At 33.8% G+C, this 23,505-nt stretch overlaps 1 protein-coding gene and 1 long non-coding RNA gene across 16 annotated transcripts in view; one reads left to right on the top strand and one right to left on the bottom strand.

The window, feature by feature from the left end:
- Window positions 1-23,505, bottom strand: part of LOC126884694 (gastrula zinc finger protein XlCGF46.1-like) — a 220,260-nt gene that overhangs the window by 61,959 nt on the left and 134,796 nt on the right. Inside the window, exons 3-4 of one of the 15 annotated variants that reach the window (XM_050650793.1) lie at window positions 12,269-12,760; window positions 1,142-2,102 (exon numbers count right to left, since the gene is read on the bottom strand). The exons of 9 other annotated variants lie outside the window; for them this stretch is intronic. In XM_050650793.1, the coding sequence (XP_050506750.1) occupies window positions 1,855-2,102; window positions 12,269-12,760 (740 nt within the window). In that variant the 3' untranslated portion in view covers window positions 1,142-1,854. Of the gene's footprint in view, window positions 1-1,141; window positions 2,595-11,884; window positions 12,761-21,269; window positions 22,151-23,505 lie in introns of those variants that run through there. 5 more of the 15 variants (XM_050650792.1, XM_050650797.1, XM_050650795.1 and 2 more) reach the window with 5 other exon arrangements.
- LOC126884705 (uncharacterized) lies at window positions 2,146-21,877 on the top strand. The gene is made up of 2 exons (XR_007698134.1): window positions 2,146-2,213; window positions 21,770-21,877. It is a non-coding gene; the product is annotated as an uncharacterized LOC126884705 (long non-coding RNA).

The raw sequence follows: 23,505 nt of genomic DNA, 5'->3' as shown, positions 1-23,505 counted from the left end.
AAGTTGAATTTTTTTTTGCTTCTAGAAGTATACTATACCTTTTATTTGCAATTTTCAAAATTATAATCGATTAATTACCACGGCGTCAGAAAATTTTTGAAATAAACAATAATTTTTGGTGCTACGCGCAGGACAACGGTGTTCGATTCACACAAGTTGATTTCCACCAAAATTTCTTCCAATCTTTATCTAATATATTATTTTCTTACTCTATATTTTGTTGTATTTTAATATTTTAATTCCACAAAAATCAAACTAATTTTATTATTGTTTGTGAAATATTGTTTAAACAATTGCATATGTTTAAAAATAATAAACTTTTATTAATTAAGTTAAAATATATGAACAAAGAAAGTTTTTGCTAATAAAAGTGTTATTTTATAGAGTATGGGGTTTTTATTTTGCAATAAACAAATTTATTTATTTATATCAAAATGTAATAAAAATTAAAATGTATCAATCATTATCAAAGGTCATTGGAATGCCCAATCAGAGCAAACTATCCGCTGTCCTGCGCGTAGCACCAATAATTAATGTTTATTTAAAAAAAATTCCTGACGCCGTGGTGTTAATCGATTTTAATTTTGCAAAATTGGAGATGAAAGGTACAGTACACCTCTATATGCAAATAAATTTTCAACTTTCTATCTGCTTTATTTTCAGTCCTGTAACATTTTGAAAAAATGAATTTTTTTTACGAAAGCTGGATTGCAAAATTTATTTTGCAAAATCTATTGAACCAATCTTAATGAAATTTACAGTATTGTTTTAGTGTATCATAAAGTTTTTCAGGGTGAAATATGAAGGTCCTACGTGTAGCATAAATGGTTGAAAAACGTAAAATGCGAATACTTGTTTTTGTATGTTTTTTTCACAATTATTGCTATTTTGCAACAAGGGTGACTATTTTTTAAATTTTTAACCAATTCTATATTGTAGGAAATTTAATCACGCAACTTTTATGTCAGTACAACTTTTCTCGGAAATGAATACTTTTAAAGTTATAATCAAAAAATCAAGAAAAAAATCGAATTTTTCCTTAATTTTTTGACATTTTGATTATTTAAACAATGTTCCGGACTTTTTTGAGAGGGAGGATAACTCAAATATTATTATTTTATTTATTTTCAAGCAATTTCTGCAAAAAAATTGAGTCACCTCTCAACCTCCAAATGTACTAATATTTTTACAGATGCGCCCTGGTCTACACAGAATTGTTTTAATTTTTAAAAACGCATTTCTTGCTATTTCTATCCTGGTCCTTATTTCTGTTGTTTGATCATTTTTCTCTGAAATCCAGGTTCCTAGGTATTTGTATTTATCAACCCTTTTTATCAGTACATTTCCCAAAAGTATTCTTGTTTGTAAGTTTGTTTTCTTAGTTATCATGTATTTGGTCTTTTTATTTTGATATATTCACGTTGCTACTCACAAAATCACAATTCACTTCTTTCTCCAATTTTTCGAATCTTTCTTCTGTAGAGAGTGACCGACCACTATACATATATGGTGATGTTGAAGTTTTATCTCTTTGACGCACTTTGAATAGGGTTGGTTTACAGTGGTTTAATTTAAGGTTTTGATTTAACTTGTTTAAAAATGAATCATGATGTTTGGGCAAAAATAAAATGGAAGAACTATAGGAATGTTCGTGTTGTATGTTTCCAACAATGAATCTTTCCAAATATTCCCAAGTTGAGTGAACAGATCAAGTAATATTTATAGTACTATAAAACTGTATTCGTTGTAAATATTTCATTGCTTATGTCAACTTCGTAGAAATAAGGCACAAATGAATAATACAAGGAAATAGAAAATTCAAGCCATACTGGAAATATAAACCAAAAATAATTTTTAACTGTCTTGTGTCATTTCTACTTTTACTTGATGAACTTCTCTACGATGGTTTTTCAGATATTCATCTCCAGCAAAATTTTCTGAGCAAATATCACACTTCTTATTTTCATGTAACCTTTCATGTACACTCAAAGCGTGATCTGTAGCGAAACCTTTCTCACAAGTTTTACAACAGAATTCCAAGGCTTCCTCTATTCCATGTTTAGATTTCAAATGAGATCGCAATGAAACTCGTTGCTTGAAACCTTCTGAACAATGGTAACAGACGAACGGTTTCTCATTAGTATGCTGTCTTCTATGTGTTTTTAAAGCATATCTAGATGAAAAGCCCTTACTACAATACTCACAAACATGAGGTCTCAGTTTTTCATGAGTCATTCGAACATGGACTAATAAAGCTTTATTGGTAAAGAAAGCTTTTCCACAAGTACTGCATTTAAAGTTCCTTAGACCTCCATGAACCTTTTTCTTATGCAACAAGAAAATATGTTTCCTTCGAAAACTTTTACCACATTCTTCACAAATGTACTGATTAGCAGTATGCTTGTGGTAATGAAATATGTGACTTCTTAAACCGTTAATATTTTTGAATGTGGCTCCACAAAGAGAACAAGTTGATGGACCTCCTGTATGCATCATGATGTGTTTCTTTATATTGTCTGTTCTAATGAATCGGTCGCAAATATGACATTGGCTTTTTTTGTGTTTTAAGCTGTGCAGATAGAATGACCGTTTGTCTAAAAACCAAAAAACATATATTATAGTAATATAATTAGGATTGCATGTCACAGATTAAATGACGTAGCCAGTCATAGAATCTATGATAACATTATGTTATGATTACGATTATTGCCAACTATAATCCATGTTTGCCTTTTTAGAATTTATTTTCAACCACCGAAAGGAAGCCAGATCTGGGATATGAACGAAAATTAGGAAAATGTGCTCAATATCTGGGAGAGGAGTGCTTTAAGGAACATTTTCGGGAAATACATGGGCGCCGCCAGAATTGTGTCAAGGGGGTGCATTTGCCTCTACACACATCATCATCATCCAGTCTCAAAAGTTCACTGCAAACATAGGTCTCTTTCTCCTGTTTCCAACCCCATCTGTATTGCGGCGCTCTTATCCAGTTTTTATTTAGCCTTCTTAAATCGTCAGTCCATATTGTAGGTGGTCGACCAACTCTTCCCTTGTCTTCCATTGGTCTCCATTCCAATTACCTCTTTGTCCATCGTCCATCTGTCATTCTGGCTATGTATCCTGCCTTTCATCATTTTAGTTTGGCATCCTTTCGATGACCTCAGTCACCGTGGTTCTTCTCTTGGTCTCTTCGTTTTTCACTCTATTTCGCAAAGTTATTCGTAACATGGACCGCTCCATTCTTCTCTGTGTGACGCTTAGTTTGATAGCTGAATCTTTTGTTAAGGTAAGTGTTTTTGCTCCGTATGTCAATACTGGGAGGACGCACTGATCAAATACCATTCTCTGTAGGCATGTGGGCAACTCATTTTTAAAAGTTTCTCTCCTTTTTCCATATGCTGCCCACCCAAGACCGATTCCTCTCTTCAGTTCATGAGTCTGATTAACCCTGCCAATCATAATTTCATGTCCCAGGTATTTATATCTGTGTGTTCTTCTTTGTGGACTAGGATTACTCCTGTTTGCCTGCCTCTTATTCTGTTTCAGTTGTTGTTGACTGTACATTGTCTTTCCATCTTTTCGGCGGCCTTCCAACGGGTCTTCTGCTATACGGCTTGTTGTTTTTACAGATGTTTACTAATCTATTTGATGCCAGTCGGTTTACATGTTAGTTCTAGTTTATTTTTCTTGTTTTTATTCACCTGTTAATATTTTGAATTTGGCATTGTTCGCGTGTACTTCTGTTGCTTTGTCTGTCTCTTAATGATATGCCCGCTATTGATCTTAATACTTTCATTTCGATATTGTTGATTTGTTGTTTCGTCTTTCTTGTATCCTTGTCTTCGCTGCATATATTAGGATTGGCCTTACTGTTGCCTTGTATACTTTTATTTTGCTGTCCGTGGTCAGATCTTTGTTTCTCCATATGGTTTCTCGAAGGCAACCACTTATTCTTGCTGCTTGCCTTGTGGTCTCTGTTTTTATATTCCTGTCACTAGTGATCTCTACTCTTAGGTAATTGAATTTCATTACTTGTTTTATAATTTTGCCGTCTATTTCTGATTTGCACCTACGCGGCTCTTTACTGATCACTATACATTTAGTTTTCCCACTGATATTTTCATATTAAATTTGTTCGCTGTGATATTGAAGGTGTGGCGCTGCCGTTGTAGGTCATCCTCATATATACAGTGAGGACGTTTGAATTGAAATAAATTCAATATCTCGAGAATGGACGAATTTGGAGAAAAATCCTGAGACAGGTCGATTTTTATTTTTAAATTACGAGTTTTTGCCATATACATCATACTAGTGACGTCATCCATATAGGCGTGATGACGTAATCGATGATTTTTTTAAATGGGAGTAGAGGTCGTGTGATAGCCCATTTGAAAGGTTATTTAATTCTCTATTCAGTAATATAAACGTTAACATAACTATTTATATAGGGCGTCCAAAAGAAAAACATTTTTAATTAAATTAATTGAGACAAAAAGAAGAATGTATTTAATTAATTTATTTCAAAATACATTTGGCTGGTGTCAGAAAACAGAAAGAAATGTTTATTTGACAAATATTCATTGTTTTTCGCTTAAATTCAATGTTAAAGCTGCCACCCACCTGTCTCTTAGCTGTTTGAAGATTGAAATTAAGCGAAAAGCAATGTTTATTTCTGAAGTAAACATTATAACCTGTTTTTCTGACAGCAGTAAAATGTTTTTTGAATTGCTTACATTCTTCTTTTTGGGTCAATTAAATTAATAAAAAAAATTTTTTTGGACACCCTGTATACACAATTATGTTAATATTTATATTACTGAATCATCATCATCATCAGTAGCTCGACAACCCTTTTTGGGTCCTGGCTTGTTCTAGGATTTTCCGCCATTCTGTTCTGTTTCTTGCTTTGTTCTTCCAGTGGGTAATCTCAAGTGTTTTCAGATCTTGTTCCATGTATCTAAGTTTGGGTCTTCCCTTTGACCTTCCCCTACTGGTGTTTGCTTCATTGTGTGTTTTGGTGTTTCGGTCTCCAACATTCGTTCGACATGGACCATCCAGCGCAGACGTCCGATCTTTATGAATGTTATGACGTCGGGTTCGTTGTATGCTGCGTATAGTTCAAAATTATATCTTCTGCGCCATACGTCATTTTCTTTCACCCCCTTATATATGTGTCTAAGGATTATTCGTTCAAACGTACCTAATAAGTTCTCATCGCTTTTCGTCAGTGTCCATGTCTCTGATCCATATATAACGACCGGCTTTATCAGGGTTTTGTATATTTTGCATTTGGTTTTTCTCGTGATGTTAGATCTTAGATGTTTAATGAGTCCATTATATGTTTTATTAGCAATATGTATTCTTCTCTTAACTTCTTCGCTGACATTGTTACCTGCGGTAACTAGTGAACCTAGATATGTAAACATTTTTACGCTTTCGATGTTATAGTCTCCTATTGTCAGATTCTGTAGGTTTCTTTGGCCTGTCGATTTGGTGGCCTTCATGTATTTGGTTTTTATTTCATTAATATTTAGGCCACTGTTTTGTGCCGCTCTTTCTATAGCATTAAATGCTTCTATCATTTCTTATATTACTGAATAGAGAATTAAATAACCTTTCAAATGAGCTATCACAAAACCACTACTCTCATTTAAAAAACTCGCCTATTACGTCCTCACACCCAGATGGATGACGTCACTAGTACGATATATATGACAAAAAGTCCAAATTGGGCCATTCTCGAGATAATGAATTTATTCCAACTCAAATGTCCTCACTGTATGTTTATGTACGAGTTGTATTTCTTTCCCACCAATACTGATGTTCTGGTTGGGCACCAAATGTGTCATTATTTTTGTTTTCAAGTTGTTGTCATACCTAGATCCTCAGTTATTATTACTGTATCATCAGCGAAACGTAAGTTGTTTAGATATTTTCCATCTGTTCTTATTCCCTTTGTCCCATACAATCCAAATTCTTAAAAGCATGTTTTAGCACCGTATTAAGAAGTCTAGGTGACATTGCGTCTGCTTGTCTAACCCCCCGTTATATTTTTATGCGATTACTGTTAGTAGTAGTACCGTAAACATGGCCTACTTTGCCCAGTGGGTTCAACTTGGCCCACTGTAAGGGTTATAATATTTGTAAAAAAAATACTTGGCAACATAGCAAAGTACCACAGACGTTTACGCGCGCATTAAGAAACATGCAGAAATCAAGACAGTGTGATCTAACCTGTGTGACTGAAGTGTAACGCTTGTAGTAAGGTAAGAAATTTGAACACGTGTTTGTATTTTTTTAGGGGAAAAGCTAAGCACTGCTGGGTATACACCAGTAGGAATATTAACTAAATATTTGTTTATACGTCTTATTTAGTATTGTTTTAACTGAATTTGCGATGAAACGTTTATCAGGGATTACATGTTTCTTCTTTATAAAATAAAATCCAAGTGGGCAATGTTGCCCTGCCATTTGCCTTTAATTTTTTATTTTTTATTTTTTTTATATTAAATGTTTTAGAGGCTTTTAAAAGGAAACGGAAGTGTGCTTTTGAGTTTAACGTCACAAAGTATTAATTTTTACGTTAATTTTTTTTTTTTTTTTCGTTCAAGGACCAATCAAAATGCCAAGAAAAGGCAGAAAAAAAATTGGGAGCAAGGCAGTATGTAAACTACTCTGAAGCCATGCTTGAACGAGCTGTGGAAGCAGTGAGAGGAGGTTTAAGTTCCCGTCAGGCAGAAGAACGTTTTAAGGTGCCACGCCGAACCATTCTGAATAAAATTAAACGAACGCATGTTTCCTCCACTGGCCATCCCCTTACACTCACTAAAATAGAAGAACGTCATTTAGTGGATGTTGTTATAGCAAGTGCAGAATTTGGTACTCCTTTAACAAGACTAGAGATTAGAATGCTTGTCAAACAATATTTAGATGCCAGAGGAACTCGAGTTGTTTATTTCTCTAACAACAATCTTTCTAGTTGTGACTGGGTCAAGGCTTTTTTGTCACGACATAAGCACATTTTAACTCAAAGGCACTGCCAAAACGTTAAACGATCCAGGGAAGCCAACACTGAAGAAATCATAGAGAGATATTTTAATAATTTAAAAATAACAATTGAAAACATCGAACCTCAAAATATCCTAAATTATGACGAGACAAATCTGTCAGATGACCCTGGTACCCAAAAATGTGTATTTCGACGAGGGACAAAATACCCGGAAAGATACATGAATGCCACTAAAAGCGCAGTGTCTAATGTTCGCAGCTACCGCAACATGAGAACGCCTACCACTGTATGTCGTTTATAAAGCTGAAAGATTATAAATATGATAGATGGATAACGGGTGGTCCCCCTCGTACATTGTATAATAGAACACAATCTGGATGATTTGATGCATCAACTTTCCAAGACTGGTTTTTTAAAGTTGTTTTACCTTGGTCAAAACGGGATAGCAGCACAAAGGTTTTGATTGGGGACAACTTGTCCTTACATTTGAATATTGAGATAATAAGGGCTTGTCAAAGAGCAAATATAAGGTTTGTATTTGTGCCACCTAATTCTACAGGACTTACACAACCACTTGATGTTGGATTTTTCCAGCCTTTAAAAAGAGCCTGGAAAAAGATCCTGACTGATTTAAAAACTAGTCAACCTAACTTAAATTCAGTTGAAAAAACCATCTTTCATCAATTGCTAACAAAACTAATGGACGCGATTGAACCAAATTTTCAAAAAAATCTTTAAAGTTCATTTCGTGCAACTGGAATTTGTCCCTTTGATCCACATGAAGTGCTAAAAAAGATGCCAAATGAGAGATTTGCCAAAAGAGTAAGTTCTGAAATTGATACGCATTATTAAATTTTTTACAACAAAAAAAGAAAGGGGATACCATTAAAAAACGAAAGAAAAAGTTGCTTAATACTGAACCCGGCCAATCAGTTCAATTTGAAGAAATTGGTCAGAATCAGGAGGGAAGTTTATCCAAACATATTAGACATATCGGACGTCAATTTTGAAGTTGTTCTGAAGCTATTTTCTTGTGGCATTTTTATAATTTTAACTATTTAGAATGGGAAATAAGCCACAATATTATTAAAAAATGATTTTTATTAACGTTTCGACGCCCAAATCGGGTGCCGTTGTCAAAATACAAAATACTATTAATATAAACAAAAATGTTGTTGCTTAGTAAAAAAATTCTTCTAATAATTTATTTAATTTGACTCATTTATATCGGCAATTCAGATACATATGATACATTTTAAAGTAGAAGACTTTAAAATGATATTGCCAATATTTATGAGTTGCGTTCCTGGGACGACTTTACTGAAAGATAGTTCATTCGATTACATGAAATCAACCCCAACTCAAGAATATCCGTCACAAAAAAATCATAGCATGTGATCTGTCTTTAAAAAGACAAGCACATGCAACGGTGACATTAAAATTCTCGCGTTAGAGATCTCATAGTAAATCACGAGGGAAAACCAGGAAAAACCTCGTGATACTATCCCGACATCGTAAGTATTTGGTCTTACATTTAATATATACCCATGTATTATTGGTATTATTTATAATTTAAACAAAATTATAGTAAAGTCAGAATTTGGTATTAATTTTGAGAGTAAATTAAATGTAAGACCAAATACTTACGATGTCGGGATAGTATCACGAGGTTTTTCCTGGTTTTCCCTCGTGATTTACTATGAGATCTCTAACGCGAGAATTTTAATGTCACCGTTGCATGTGGTTGTCTTTTTAAAGACAGATCACATGCTATGATTTTTTTGTGACGGATATTCTTGAATTGGGGTTGATTTCATGTAATCGAATGAACTATCTTTCAGTAAAGTCGTCCCAGGAACGCAACTCATAAATATTGGCAATATCATTTTAAAGTCTTCTACTTTAAAATGTATCATATGTATCTGAATTGCCGATATAAATGAGTCAAATTAAATAAATTATTAGAAGAATTTTTTTACTAAGCAACAACATTTTTGTTTATATTAATAGTATTTTGTATTTTGACAACGGCACCCGATTTGGGCGTCGAAACGTTAATAAAAATCATTTTTTAATAATATTGTGGCTTATTTCCCATTCTAAATAGTTAAAATTAAAAGTCAATTTTGAAGACATTATAAAAATATTAAAGGAACCTTCCAAAAGTAGAAGAGGATATTTTTCTCTTAAAGAAAATTCAAGTTGTTTTCAGTTATAATTTTTCGTGTTTTTTTAATAAAAGTGTAATGTTTTTTTCTATTTTTATAATAAAAGTGTAATAATTTTTTTTCTAATTTTTTAGTAAAAGTTTCTCCGAAATTGAAGAAAACTCTGAAAGTAGAGCTTTTTTGTTCTAGTTTTTATTAAAAATAAAATTAAAAACGTATATCCTGGGGATAGTAGACAAATTAAAACGTATGCCATGGGTAAAGTAGTCCTATTATATTTTAATTTTGCCCTACAGTGAATTTAAAATAGATTGGCAATGTTAAACTTTTCCGGGGCAACTTTGCCCACCTTGTATTTATTTTTTTTTCTCGGCTGTGTTACAGATTTTTATAAAAAATTATAAGAACATTCTCGGTTAATATTTCGAGAGTTCTCAAAATATTTTTTGTATTTATTTATATGTGCTAAGAAAAGAAATATTTAAATAAAACTGAAATTTGCTGGGCAAAGTAGGCCATGTGTATTTACGTATGTAATTTGACAGTGGTTGTTGCCTATTGGTATATTTTGAGTCTTATAGTCGATTTCGTTCATTGTTTTTCCATCAGGACTTTCCCATGTCCATTGTCCGTGTTTTTTTCTTTTTAAAGAAGCGTTTCATTTAATAGAGATTGTTAACCGTCAAAAGGAAAATTAACGGTTGTTTGCCTCTATCTTTTTGCCTTTGGTTTCAAAATTTCACAATATTATTTCAGAGGGGTCTTCCTTAGTGTCTATTTTGGCGTTGGATTTTCCTTGATTGCACAGGATATTTGGTTTTAGAATTTGGACTTCTTCGTCTGGATGACCTGTAGTATGGGCGTACACTTGAATGATCTTTAGGATATATCGGGTGTTTATTGTGATATTTAACTAGACCACCCTTGTTGGCAATTCTTTTGTCAATTAAGAAGCCGACGCCTCTGACTGTCGATTCCTCTTTTCCTTTGTAAACCATAAATGGCTTGATGATAGTCCCCTCCCCCTTTTTTCTAACTTCGCTGATACCCACAATATCCCAATTCACTTTTGAGAGTTCTTCCTCCAATGTTTCGAATCTTTCTTCTGTAGATAATGACCGAGCACTATACATATATGGTGATGTTGGGGTTTATCTTTTTGACGCACTTAGAATAGGGTTGGTTTACAGTGGTTTAACTTAATGTTTTGATTTAACTTGTTTGAAAATGAATCATAACGTTTGGGCAAAGATAAAATGGAACAACTATAGGAATGTTCGTGTTGTATGCAGTCCTGGATTTGTCAATAGGCCATATAGGCCGCGGCCTATGGGCGGCAGCGTCTTAGGGGCGGCAGATTTTACAGGAAGCTCACTTAATTATAGAGAATAAAGGTCAAACAAGTTCACAGGTTGTCTCATGGTTTTTTATACTAATACGTTAAATTCTCATAGAAACTCACATATCGAAAATTATCAATCCTAGGTATTTTTACCGTTTTTATCTACATAATAATATACTAATAATATCTACTATACTATTATTGTGTGACTATCTGACTGATGGATAACGCAGCGGGGCGACGACGCGGCGGGAGCAGTGACTCAATGCAGCCGAACATGAGCCGAACCACCTCCATTTCCTACCCGCGCTCGAATGCTATTTTGGAGAGATTAAATAAAGTGAGTATTCAGATTCAGAGCTCATCTGTAGATGTTTTGACGGTATCTGATCTCTATGGATCTCTAGTAGAGTTTACAATAGCAGAACGAGACAACTTTGACTATTTTGAAGAAAAAGCAATTGAGATGAGCGCTCTTAAGCAATATCAAGGTGAAATAAAGAGGCAACCTAAAAGAAAAAAAATGACGGATGAAACATCGAATGAAGAACCTGAAACACCCTACGGCTCCAGAGATTTTTTCAGAGTGGACACCTTTTTGGTCATCCTTGATAGACTGAGGGCTGAAATAGAGAGAAGGCATAATGCTTACTTAAACTTTAAAGAAAAGTTTTTATTTTTAACAAAAATTACTGAATTTTCAACACAAATAGTTACCGAAAAAGCCCAGTCGCTGGTGAAATATTATACCAATGATTTAGAGGAAGATTTGGTTCAAGAATGTGTGCATTTTCACAGTTACATTTCCTCTAGTAATGTTGCAGAATGTGCAGTGAAGCCTAGATCAAACTCATTGCTCAGTCTCTCAACGTTTTTGAGGAATCACTCGCTGTCTAATGTTTACCCTAACTTAGATATAGTTCTCCGCATCGCACTTTCGACTCCGGCTACGAATTGCTCTGGGGAAAGAAGTTTTTCCTGTTTAAAACGAGTAAAAAATTATCAAAGGTCTTCATTGTCTCAAGAAAAAATGAATTCTTTGGCTCTTCTCTACATAGAAGCAGAGATAATGAACACTATAAACTATGATGATATTATAAATGATTTTGCTATTAAAAAGTCCCGTAAAAAATTGTAATTATTGTTTCCTTAAGCCCTTCCTAATGACTAATTCATTATTTTGATCAACCTTAGTTCGTTTCTTACTACATATGGAAAATTATTATTTTAGTAAGGTACATGGGGCGGCGCAAATAAAGTGGCCTACACTCGTAAACAATATAAATCCGGCACTGGTTGTATGTTTCCAACAATGAATCTTTTCAAATATTCCTAAGCTGAGCGAACAGATTGTATCAAATAATATTTATAGTACTATAAAACTGTATTTGTTGTAAATATTTCATTGCTTATGTCAATCTCGTAGAGATAAGATACAAAAGAATAATACAAGGAAATAGAAAATTCAAGACATACTGAAAATATAAACTAAAAATAATTTTTAACTATCTTGTGTCATTTCTACTTCTACTTGATGAACTTCTCTACGATGGTTTTTCAGATATTCATCTCCAGCAAAATTTTCTGAGCAAATATCACACTTCTTATTTTCATGTAACCTTTCATGTACACTCAAAGCGTGATCTGTAGCGAAACCTTTCTCACAAGTTTTACAACAGAATTCCTTGGCTTCCTCTATTCCATGTTTAGATTTCAAATGGGATCGCAATGAAACTCGTTGCTTGAAACCTTCTGAACAATGGTAACAGACGAACGGTTTTTCATCTGTATGTTGTCTTGTATGAGTTTTTAAAGCATATCTAGATGAAAAGCCCTTACTACAATACTCACAAACATGAGGTCTCAGTTTTTCATGAGTCATTCGAACATGGACTAATAAAGTTTTATTGGTAAAGAAAGCTTTTCCACAAGTACTGCATTTAAAGTTCCTTACACCTCCATGAACCTTTTTCTTATGCAACACGAAAATATGTTTCCTTCGAAAACTTTTACCACATTCTTCACAAACGTACTGATTAGCAGTATGCTTGTGGTAATGAAATATGTGACCTCTTAAACCGTTAAAATTTTTGAATGTGGCTCCACAAAGAGAACAAGTTGATGGACCTGCTGTATGTATCATGATGTGATTCTTTAAATTGTCTGTTCTAATGAATCGGTCGCAAATATGACATTGGCTTTTTTTGTGTTTTAAGCTGTGCAGATAGAATGACCGTTTGTCTAAAAACCAAAAAACATATATTACAGTAATATAATTACGATTGCATGTCACAGATTCAATGACGTAGCCAGTCATAGAATCTATGATAACATTATGCTATGATTACGGTTATTGGCAACTATAATCCAAGTTTGGCTTTTTATAGCTTATTTTCAACCACCGAAAAGAAGCCAAATCTGAGATATGAACGAAAATCAGGAAAATATGCTCAATATCTGGGAGAGGAGTCCTTTAAGGAACATTGTCGGGGAAGTTAGAGAAATACATGGGCGCCGCCAGGATTGTGTCAATTGGGTGCATGTGCCTCTACACACATCATCTAAAGAGACCTAAGTTCACTGCTGAACATAGGTCTCTTTCTCCTGTTTCCAACCCCATCTATCTTGCGGCACTCTTAGTCTAGGCGCCAGAGGGGTCACCGTGTCCTTTTCAATTCTGATGGACAAACTCAACGGTTTCTTATGGATTTTTGGCTGCTGATTACGAATTCGATTACGAAGGCTTGATTTCGATCCGAGTGGTCAAAAAATTGTTATAAAAAATTTAATTGCTTATAAATTGTTTATACGTATCTGGCTCATAAACTAAAAGAGATAAAAAAGAATGTTTCAAATCAAATTTGTTCGTTAATAAAAAACGAAGAAAAAAACTTTTACTAAACTTAAATCCAACAATTATCACTCAACATATTGTAAAATTTGTGCACAATGCAAATTGCAAATTACAAAATAAGTATTTTTCGAATCTTTATCGATCATAACTCGGCTTCTACGAATGCAAATGAGCCTTAGAAGGTCTCATTTTAAAGCTTCATTAATAGGCTTCCAAATAAAGTTTGTTAAATTACTTTATCTTCATTTGTTTTAAAATTATACCCGTTTGAAGTTATAATTTTCTTTAAAAAATTGTACATTAATTTGTTTGTAAGGGTTTCAAGTAAATTTGAGCTATAAACATTTATACTTTAATTAACAATAATGATAGAAAAACTCAAAGGGAATAATTTGAGCTTAAGAAAATGTTCGTAAGTTTATTTTTGGTCAAGATATCGATATTTTAATGGCGCGCTATGAGGCGCAACATCGGATCACAGTCAAGTATTTTTCGACGCTTTATCGATCGTAACTCGGCTTCTACGCATGCAAATGAGCCAATATGTGATACCGATATTAAAATGGATCGAGTTATTTTGCAGCATCATCATTGCATATAAAACGAGCAATTATGTTGTGGCGGCATACACACAATTGACGTGCCTTGATAATGCTGCAAAAGAACTAGATCCACTTTGTATGGATACTATCCACTATTCACTGGATATCACTGGCGAAGCGTCCATGTAACCACTGTTACCATTGGTAACAGTTAAAAATCTTGCAAATAAATATTTTATGACGATGAATAATTCTATTTACCAATATTTTTACCAATAGAAGTATATTATTATATTATGTGGTAATAGTACCTAACTCAGTAAATATCTCACTAAGGCCCGGTTTTTCAGTGAGCGGTTAAAATTTTGGTTAGCTAACCTAGTTTAAATTTTAACCAATATTTTAACCCTTATTTCGTTTTTCAGTGCTTTAAACCAAGTTAAGAAAATCTCGGTTAGCTAACCACTTTTTTTCTTCTGTTGGCAGCAGTAACTGTACGTGCGCATGTGCAATTCGAGAAATATTGATCAATTTGACGGAAAAATAAATAAAAAACAATTCCATAACCAAATTAAAAATAAATGATTAATGCAATGCAATATCAAGTTCGTAATCTTTATTTAATTCATAACGTCTACCTCGGTTTCATAACTGAAGAGAATTACAATTATTGGGACGATTTGGACTTTTTTTGTCGATTTCGTTTGTCAAAGACCACGGTCTTATCACTATTTGAACAGATTGACCAGGAAATAAGGGTCAGTTTGGTAAATAATTATTTTGCTGTGTAGACAAATATAAAATTATCTTTTTAAAATATTACTAGGAATCATGCATTAAATCCTGTTACAAGTGTAAACATATTTCTTCCTATATAATAACGATAATAATTTATAATTTCGATAATAGTGTATACTATTTTCCTTATAATAATAAGGAGGTATTAGAATACTTCCCGCGATGAAAACAAAATAACATAACCCAACTAATCTCTTCTGTCAGGCAGGTACTCAAAAAAATAAACTAATGCATTCACTGCACCCATGCACAACCGCAAAATTCGGAGTTAAACCATCTAACAAGGATCGGTTAAAATCTTGGTTAACTTAAACGAGTTTAAGCTCTAACCTAGTACTGAAAAACTGGTTAACCATGAATATTTCGGTGACCAAAAAATAAATAGGTTAACCCAGCACTGAAAAACCGGCCCTAAATAGCCAACTACTCGTAGACACGAAAATATTGGCGAGTTTATGTGACTCCGTTGCACTTTATTATACTCTGTTACCAGTCATTTCTGGTGACAATGGTTATATACGCACGCTGGCGCTCGGGACCGGGTAGTGACTGAAAATTTTGAAGAAGCGACGGCATAAGCGCGTTGTGTATCAGTAGGACTGTTACCAAATTTAAAATTGGTGACAGTACCTATAAAAAGTGTGCGTGCAGTTAACCATAGATGAGTGTCGCTTCTTAATCGATCAACTACTTGAAAAGTAATTCTCCTTGTATAATTTTGAAGAAAAAAATGAGATTATTAAAAATGAAAGACCTATTTTAAACAATTTAAAAAGGAATCAACAAAAGTAGTTCGATATTTTAAATTTAGTTGGTACAGTGAAAATCCTTGGTTATATTATCGTTGCAAGAAAAATAGACTATATTGTTGGCCATGTCTTCTGGTTTCTACAGCAAAAATGGGTGGACTAGGTTCACGATTTAAATAGTTTTACAGTTTTAAAGAGGAGACATGAAATTTCTCCGTTACCTACATGTAAGATGTATACCCAATTTGATTCAGTTTGGCAAAACAAAAATCAAAAGTTCTCTTAACCAAGCTTTTAAAGCAAATATTGCTAAACATAATGAGTTTGTTCAAAAATAGATAGGTATATGGTATATTCTTAGCACACTTATAAGAGATACTGTATGTTTTTGGGCCAAACAAGAACTAGCGTTTCGTGATCATTTTGAGTGCGACGACTCTGACAATCGAGGCAATTACGGGGAATTGTTAACATTAATTGCCAAAAAAGATCAAAAACTTTGTCAACATCTAGAAACATCTGTTTTTTAGAGAGTTTCAAGTCATATACAAAATGATATTATTGAAGCTACACTCACCGGCACAAAATTCCGCCACACAAAATTTTTGATTAAGTTTGACAATTTATAACTTTATTATTTGTGCTCCGATTTTCAAGATTCTTGCACCAGTTTGTAGGTACATGTATTCATATTGTTTGGTATTATTCCGGTAACAAAAATTTTTGCTTGCATGTCATTGTACAGGGGTGAAAGGAAGCGTTGTATTTTCTCCTAATTTTAAAAAATTCTGTGGAAAAATGGAATAGCTGATTTTGTTTCACAGTCCTGTCATATTTTCCCGGAGGCATCACCAACATTTTGTTTTTTGAATTATCCGAATATCTTTTTTCTTGTAAGAGCTGTACCATTTTTTGTAAATAAAAACACTGATTGACTCATACAATTGAGGTTAGATTGATAAGATTAGAATGGCCCGCATGCAGCCCAGATCTCAATCATATTGAGCATTTATGGGATGAATAAAAAAAGCTATTTGCCGTCATCCTAGCCCTCTAGAAAAGTTGGTACATTTATGGCCCTTGTAGAGGAATATCGGGCTATTCCACAAGCAAGGAAAACACATCTTTATTAGATGCTAAACAGATTTCGAGCAGTCGTTGCTGCAAGAGGTGGACATAACCGCTATTGAATTGTTTTATTTTCTTGTTAAATTTGTTTTGTTTTGTTAATTTTAGTGCGTTTGATATTTTTAATTAAATAAACCTTCAAAGCAGTGTTTTTAATTACAGCTCTTACAAGAAAAGAGATATTCAGATAATTCAAAAAACACGACCTTAGTGATACCTCCAGGATAATACAAAAAGGATATGAAACAAAATCAGCCCTCCAATTGTTCCACAGAATTTTTTAGTTAGGAGAAAAAACAACGCTTACATTCACTCCCGTATAATGCCATCTAAGCAAAAAAATTTTGTTACCGGAATAATAGCAATTGAAATCAATACATGTACCTACAAACTCATGCAAGAATCTTGAAAATCGAAGTACAAATAATAAAGTTATAGATTGTCAAACTTGAATCAAAAATTTTGGGTGGCGGAATCTTGTGCCGGTGAGTGTATATATACATTTAGCCATATCTTCATTTTTTTAAATAAGATTTTTTGCATCTGGTTTTGGTAACACTTCAGAAAAAGTCACGAGTCGCCACTGCTGGATATCTATATGATATAGATTATATCTATATCATATAGATAATTAGACTTTTAAGCCCGAGAAAGTTTTAGTTTTACTGCGTACAATAACGGACTTAGTACCACCATGTAACTGTAAAAGTTGCTCTAAGAACTTACGCAGATGTAAAAAAGCTGAGATTCCCTGTATATCTCGATTCAGATACATGAAACAAAAAGTTTGTAAAAATAGTATTAATAAATAATATCAACTTACTTTTTAGTTCTATTTCTGAAATATTAATTTTTAATGTGTTTTTTCTCATTTAGTACAAAAAATAGAAGACAAAGTAAATAGAATGAAAGGTGATACGAGGTTACAGTATGATGATTTAATTATAAAAATTATAGGATAAAATTTTAATAGGATCTTCAAAAATAAAAAATGAAGATAACGTATATACATATACATAAAAATTATAATTTGCATCAAGAAGTTAGCGCGTGAATCTTTACGCGGTGAGCCGATCTTGCGCCTCAGAGCGCACTATTAAAATACCGATATCTTGTCCAAAAATAAACTTACGAACATTTTCGTAAGCTCAAAATGTTCCTTTTGAGTTCTTCTATCATTATTGTTAATTAAAGTATAAATGTATAGCTTAAATTTGCTTGAAACCCTTATAAACAAATTAACGTACAATTTGTTTAGGAAAATTATTACTTCAAATGGGTATAACTTTAAAACAAATGAAGATCAAGTAATCTAACAAACTCTGTTTGGAAGCCTATTAATGAAACTTTAAAATGAGTTCTTCTAAGGTTCATTTGCATGCGTAGAAGCCGAGTTACGATCGATAAATCTTCGAAAAATACTTATTTTGTAAAATTCGGGACTGCACGCTGGGGTTTGTTTTGGTTGGATCAGGGAGAGCAGCATATGTGCCTCCTGATGAGAGACTAATAAGTTTCGAAACCGGTAGAGGTGCTTGCAGCACTCTCTGATTGGACTGGAATATGGTTCGGCTGTATTTTCGTTTTGCAACGAAATTGAAAATGGGTATTCATTTTTGATTACATTTACTCTGTGTGGAGTATGAAGGGAACCAGTCTCGTTGGAACTTTACCGCGCTGAGCAGATGTGATGTGAATTGTAAATTGTAGAATTCCCTCATCTTCCTTAGTCTCAGCATCCGTATGGCTTGCAAATTGTAGAAGCCTCGGGGGTGTAACCAGAGAAGGTTCCCATTGTTTTCATTCTGGTGGGATATGTTATATGCCATTAGAGTGAAAACTTAGTCTTTCACTTATTTTGTAATTTTCAATTTGCATTGTGCACAAATTTTACAATATCTTGAGTGATAATTGTTGGATTTAAGTTTAGCAAACGTTTTTTTCTTCATTTTTTATTAACGAACAAATTTTATTTGAAACATTGTTTTTTATCTCTTTTAGTTTATGAGCCAGAGCCTTATAAACAATTTATAAACAATTAAATTTTTCTATAACATTTTTTTGACCACTCGGAATCTAAATCCACCCTCGAAATTCGTAATCAGCAGCCAAAAATACATAAGAAACCGTTGAGCTTGTCCATCAGAATTGATGGACACGGTGACCTCTATTTGGCGCTTAGACTATCTTATCCAGTTTTTATTTAGCTTTCTTAAATCGTCAACCCATCTTGCAGGTGGTCGACCAACGCTTCTCTTGTCTTCCCTTGGTCTCCATTCCAATACCCTCTTTGCCAATCGTCCATCTGTCATTCTGGCTATGTATCCTGCCCATCCTCATTTTAGTTTGTCACCCTTTCGATGACCTCAGTTACCGTGGTTCTTCTCCTGATCTCTTCGTTTTTCACTCTATTTTGCAGAGTTATTCGTAACATGGACCACTCCATCCTTCTCTGTGTGACCCTTAGTTTGGTAGCTGAATCTTTTGTTAGGGTAAGTGTTTTTGCTCCGTATGTCAATACTGGGAGGACGCACTGATCAAATACCTTTCTCTTTAGGCATGTGGGCATCTCACTATTAAAAGTTCTCTCCGCTTTCCATATGCTGCCCATCCAAGAACGATTCTTCTCTTCAGTTCATGAGTCGGATTAACCCTGCCAATCATAATTTCATGTCCCAGGTATTTATATCTGTGTGTTCATCTTCGTGCGACTAGGATTACTCCTGTTTGCCTGCCTCTTATTCTGTTTCAGTTGTTGTTGACTGTACATTGTCTTTCCATCTTTTCGGCGGCCTTTCAAGGGGTCTTCTGCTATACGGCTTGTTGTTTTGTTTGCTAATCTATTTGGTCCCCCAGTCGGTTTACATGTTCGTTCCAGTTTTTTTTTCTTTTTTATCCACCTGTTAATATTTTGAATTTGGCATTGTTCGCGTATACTTCTGTTGCTTTGTCTGTCTCTTAATGATATGCTCGCTATTGATCTTAATACTTTCATTTCAATATTGTTGATTTGCTGTTTCGTCTTTCTTGTATCGGCCCTTGTCTCCGCTGCATATGTTAGGATTGGCCTTACTGTTGTCTTGTATACTTTTATTTTACTTTCCGTGGTCAGATATTTGTTTCTCCATATGGTTTCTCGAAGGCAACCACTTACTCTTGCTGCTTGCCTTGTGGTCTCTGTTCTTATATTCGTGTCACTAGTGATCTCTACTCCTAGATAATTGAATTTCATTACTTGTTTTACAATTTTGCCGTCTATTTCTAATTTGCACCTACGCGGCTGTTTACTGAACACTTAGTGTTTTCCACTAATATTTTCATATCAAGTTTGTTTGCTGTGATAATGAAGGTGTGGAGCTGCCGTTTTATAGGTCATCGTCATATATATCTATGTACGAGTTCTATTTCTTTCCCACCAATACCGATGTTCTGGTTGGGCACCAAATTTGTCATTATTTTTGTTTTCGAGATGTTTATATTTTAAACGTATGTTTTTAGTAGCCACAACTTCTTGTCACACCTAGATCCTCAGCCATAACTTAACTGTAGATTCCTGAGGTCAAAATAGGTCGATTTAAGCTAATTTACCTTAGTACGAAAGTTGATAATAACGGAAATACAGGGTATCAAAATTAAACTTTTATTTTATTTATTCTTGAATATTTCCTAACACGCATGGAATAATAACACGAAAGTTGGTAAACGGGGGTTTTTTGGGACGAGAAATCTAAATTCGACACCAAAAATAATTATTACCCAGAGGGCGCCACATACGTCTTTCAGCGCTCATTTAATATTACCCACTCTACATACTATTTGAATCAAAACTTCTATTCTCTTAATATTTTTATTTAAAAAAGACATACTACATTCATCTCGCTAAACTCAACTTTTTTCGAGATAAACGCATTATAAGTCTGCGATACAACATAATTTTTTGCATAATATCGTTGTAGTTACACCCGAAAAATAACTTAAAGCCATAAAAATTTGCGATGCAATGCAATATTATGCAAAAAATTATGTTGTATCGCAGACTTAAAATGCGTTTATCTCGAAAACAGTTGAGTTTAGCGAGATGAATGTAGTACATATATCTTTTTTAAGTAAAAATATTAAGAGAATAAAAGTTTTGATTCAAAAAGTATATAGAGTGGGGAATAAAAAAAATTGAACGTATTAAATGAACGCTGAAATACGTATGTGGCGCCCTCTGGGTAATACATCATTTTTGGTGGCGAATTTTGATTTCTCGTCCCAAGAAACCCCCGCTTACCAAATTTCGTGTTGCTATCTCATGCCTGTCAGGAAATATTCAAGAATAAATAAAATAAAAGTTTAACTTTGACACCCTGTATTTCGGTTATTATCAATTTTTGTACTAAGGTAAGTTAGCTTAAATCGTCCTATTTTAAGTTCGGGAATCTAAGGTTTAGCTATGGCCCATTCTTTACCAAACACCCTGTATAAGGTGATGTTGAGGTTTATCTTTTTGATGCACTTAGAATAGGGTTGGTTTACAGTGGTTCAACTTAATGTTTCGATTTAACTTATCTGAAAATAAATCATGACGTTTGGGCAAAAATAAAATGGAACAACTACAGGAATGTTCGTGTTGTATGTTTCCAACAATGAATCTTTCCAAATATTCCCAAGCTGAGTGAACAGTTTATATCAAGTAATATTTATAGTACTATAAAACTGTATTTGTTGTAAATATTTCATTGCTTATGTCAACTTCGTAGAAATAAGGCACAAATGAATGATACAAGGAAATAGAAAATTCAAGACATACTGGAAATATAAACCAAAAATAATTTTTAACTATCTTGTGTCATTTCTACTTCTACTTGATGAACTTCTCTACGATGGTTTTTCAGATATTCATCTCCAGCAAAATTTTCTGAGCAAATATCACACTTCTTATTTTCATGTAACCTTTCGTGTGTACTCAAAGCGTGATCTGTGGCGAAACCTTTCTCACAAGTTTTACAAAAGAATTCCAGGGCTTCCTCTATTCCATGTTTAGATTTCAAATGAGATCGCAATGAAACTCGTTGCTTGAAACCTTCTGAACAATGGTAACAAACGAACGGTTTCTCATTAGTATGTTGTCTTTTATGTGTTTTTAAAGCATACCTAGATGAAAAGCCCTTACTACAATACTCACAAACATGAGGTCTCAGTTTTTCGTGAGTGATTCGAACATGGTTTAATAAATTGGTATTGGTAAAGAAAGCTTTTCCACAAGTACTGCATTTAAAGTTCCTTACACCTCCATGAACCTTTTTCTTATGCAAAAAGAACTTATATTTTACTCGAAAAGTTTTACCACATTCTTCACAAATGTACTGATTAGCAGTATGCTTATGGTAATGAAAGACGTGACATCTTAAACAGTCAGCATTTTTGAATGTGGCTCCACAAATGGAACATTCCGAAGGACCTTCTGTATGCATCATGATGTGCTTCTTTAAATTTCCTGTTCTAAGGAATCGGTTGCAAATATGACATTGGCTTTTTTTGTGTTTTAAGCTGTGCAGATAGAATGGATATCTGTCTAAAAAACAAAAAACATGTATGTATTATGGTAAGATAATTAGGATTGTATATCACAGATTCAATGACGTAGCCAGTCATAGAATCTATAACATAATATGTTATGATTACTATTATTGCTAACTATCATCCATGTTTGGTTTTTTAGCGAAAACAACAAGCGAAAAGAAGCCAAATCTAGGTTATAAACAAAAATCAGGAAACATGCTCAATATCAGGGAGAGGAGAGTTTTAATGAACATTTTCGGGGAGGTTAGAGATGTAAATGGGCGCCGCCAAGAGGTTACATCTACCACTACACATCATCATCATTCAGCCTCAAAAGTTCACTGCTGAACATAGGCCTCTTGCTCCTATTTCCAACCCCGTCTATCTTGCGCTGCTCTCATCCAGTTTTTATTTAGCCTTCTTAAATAGTCAGTCCATCTTGTAGGTGGTCGACCAATGCTTCTCTTGTTTTCCCTTGGTCTCCATTCCAATAGTCTCTTTGTCTATCGCTCATTTGTCATTCTGGCCATGTGTCCTGCCCATCCTCATTTCAGTTTGGCTATCCAGTTGGTTTACAGTGGTTTAAATTAATGTTTTGATTTAACTTATTTGAAAATAAATCATGAAGTGTGGGCAAAAATAAAATAGAACAACTACAGGAATGTTTGTGTTGTATGTTTCCAACGATGAAACTGTCCAAATATTCCCAAGCTGAGCCAACAGATTATATCAAATAATATTTATAATACTATAAAACTGTATTTTTTGTAAATATTTCATTGCTTATGTCAACCTCGTAGAGATAAGGCACATACGAATAATAAAAGGATGTGAAAAATTCAAGACATACTGGAAATATAAACCAAAAATAATTTTTAACTATCTTGTGTCATTTCTACTTCTACTTGATGAACTTCTCTACGATGGTTTTTCAGATATTCATCTCCAGCAAAATTTTCTGAGCAAATATCACACTTCTTATTTTCATGTAACCTTTCATGTGTACTCAAAGCGTGATCTGTTGCGAAACCTTTCTCACAAGTTTTACAAAAGAATTCCAGGGCTTCCTCTATTCCATGTTTTGATTTCAAATGAGATCGCAATGAAACTCGTTGCTTGAAACCTTCTGAACAATGGTAACAGACGAATGGTTTCTCATTAGTATGTTGTCTTTTATGTGTTTTTAAAGCTTTTCTAGATGAAAAGCCCTTACTACAATACTCACAAACATGAGGTCTCAGTTTTTCGTGAGTGGTTCGAACATGGATTAATAAATCGGTATTGGTAAAGAAAGCTTTTCCACAAGTACTGCATTTAAAGTTCCTTACACCTCCATGAACTTTTTTCTTATGCAACAAGAACTTATAT

This window comes from Diabrotica virgifera, chromosome 5 (assembly GCF_917563875.1).
Source record: "Diabrotica virgifera virgifera chromosome 5, PGI_DIABVI_V3a".
NCBI lineage: Eukaryota > Metazoa > Arthropoda > Insecta > Coleoptera > Chrysomelidae > Diabrotica > Diabrotica virgifera.
Note: the sequence above shows the minus strand (reverse complement) of the source record. Positions and strands in the feature narration are given on the sequence as shown.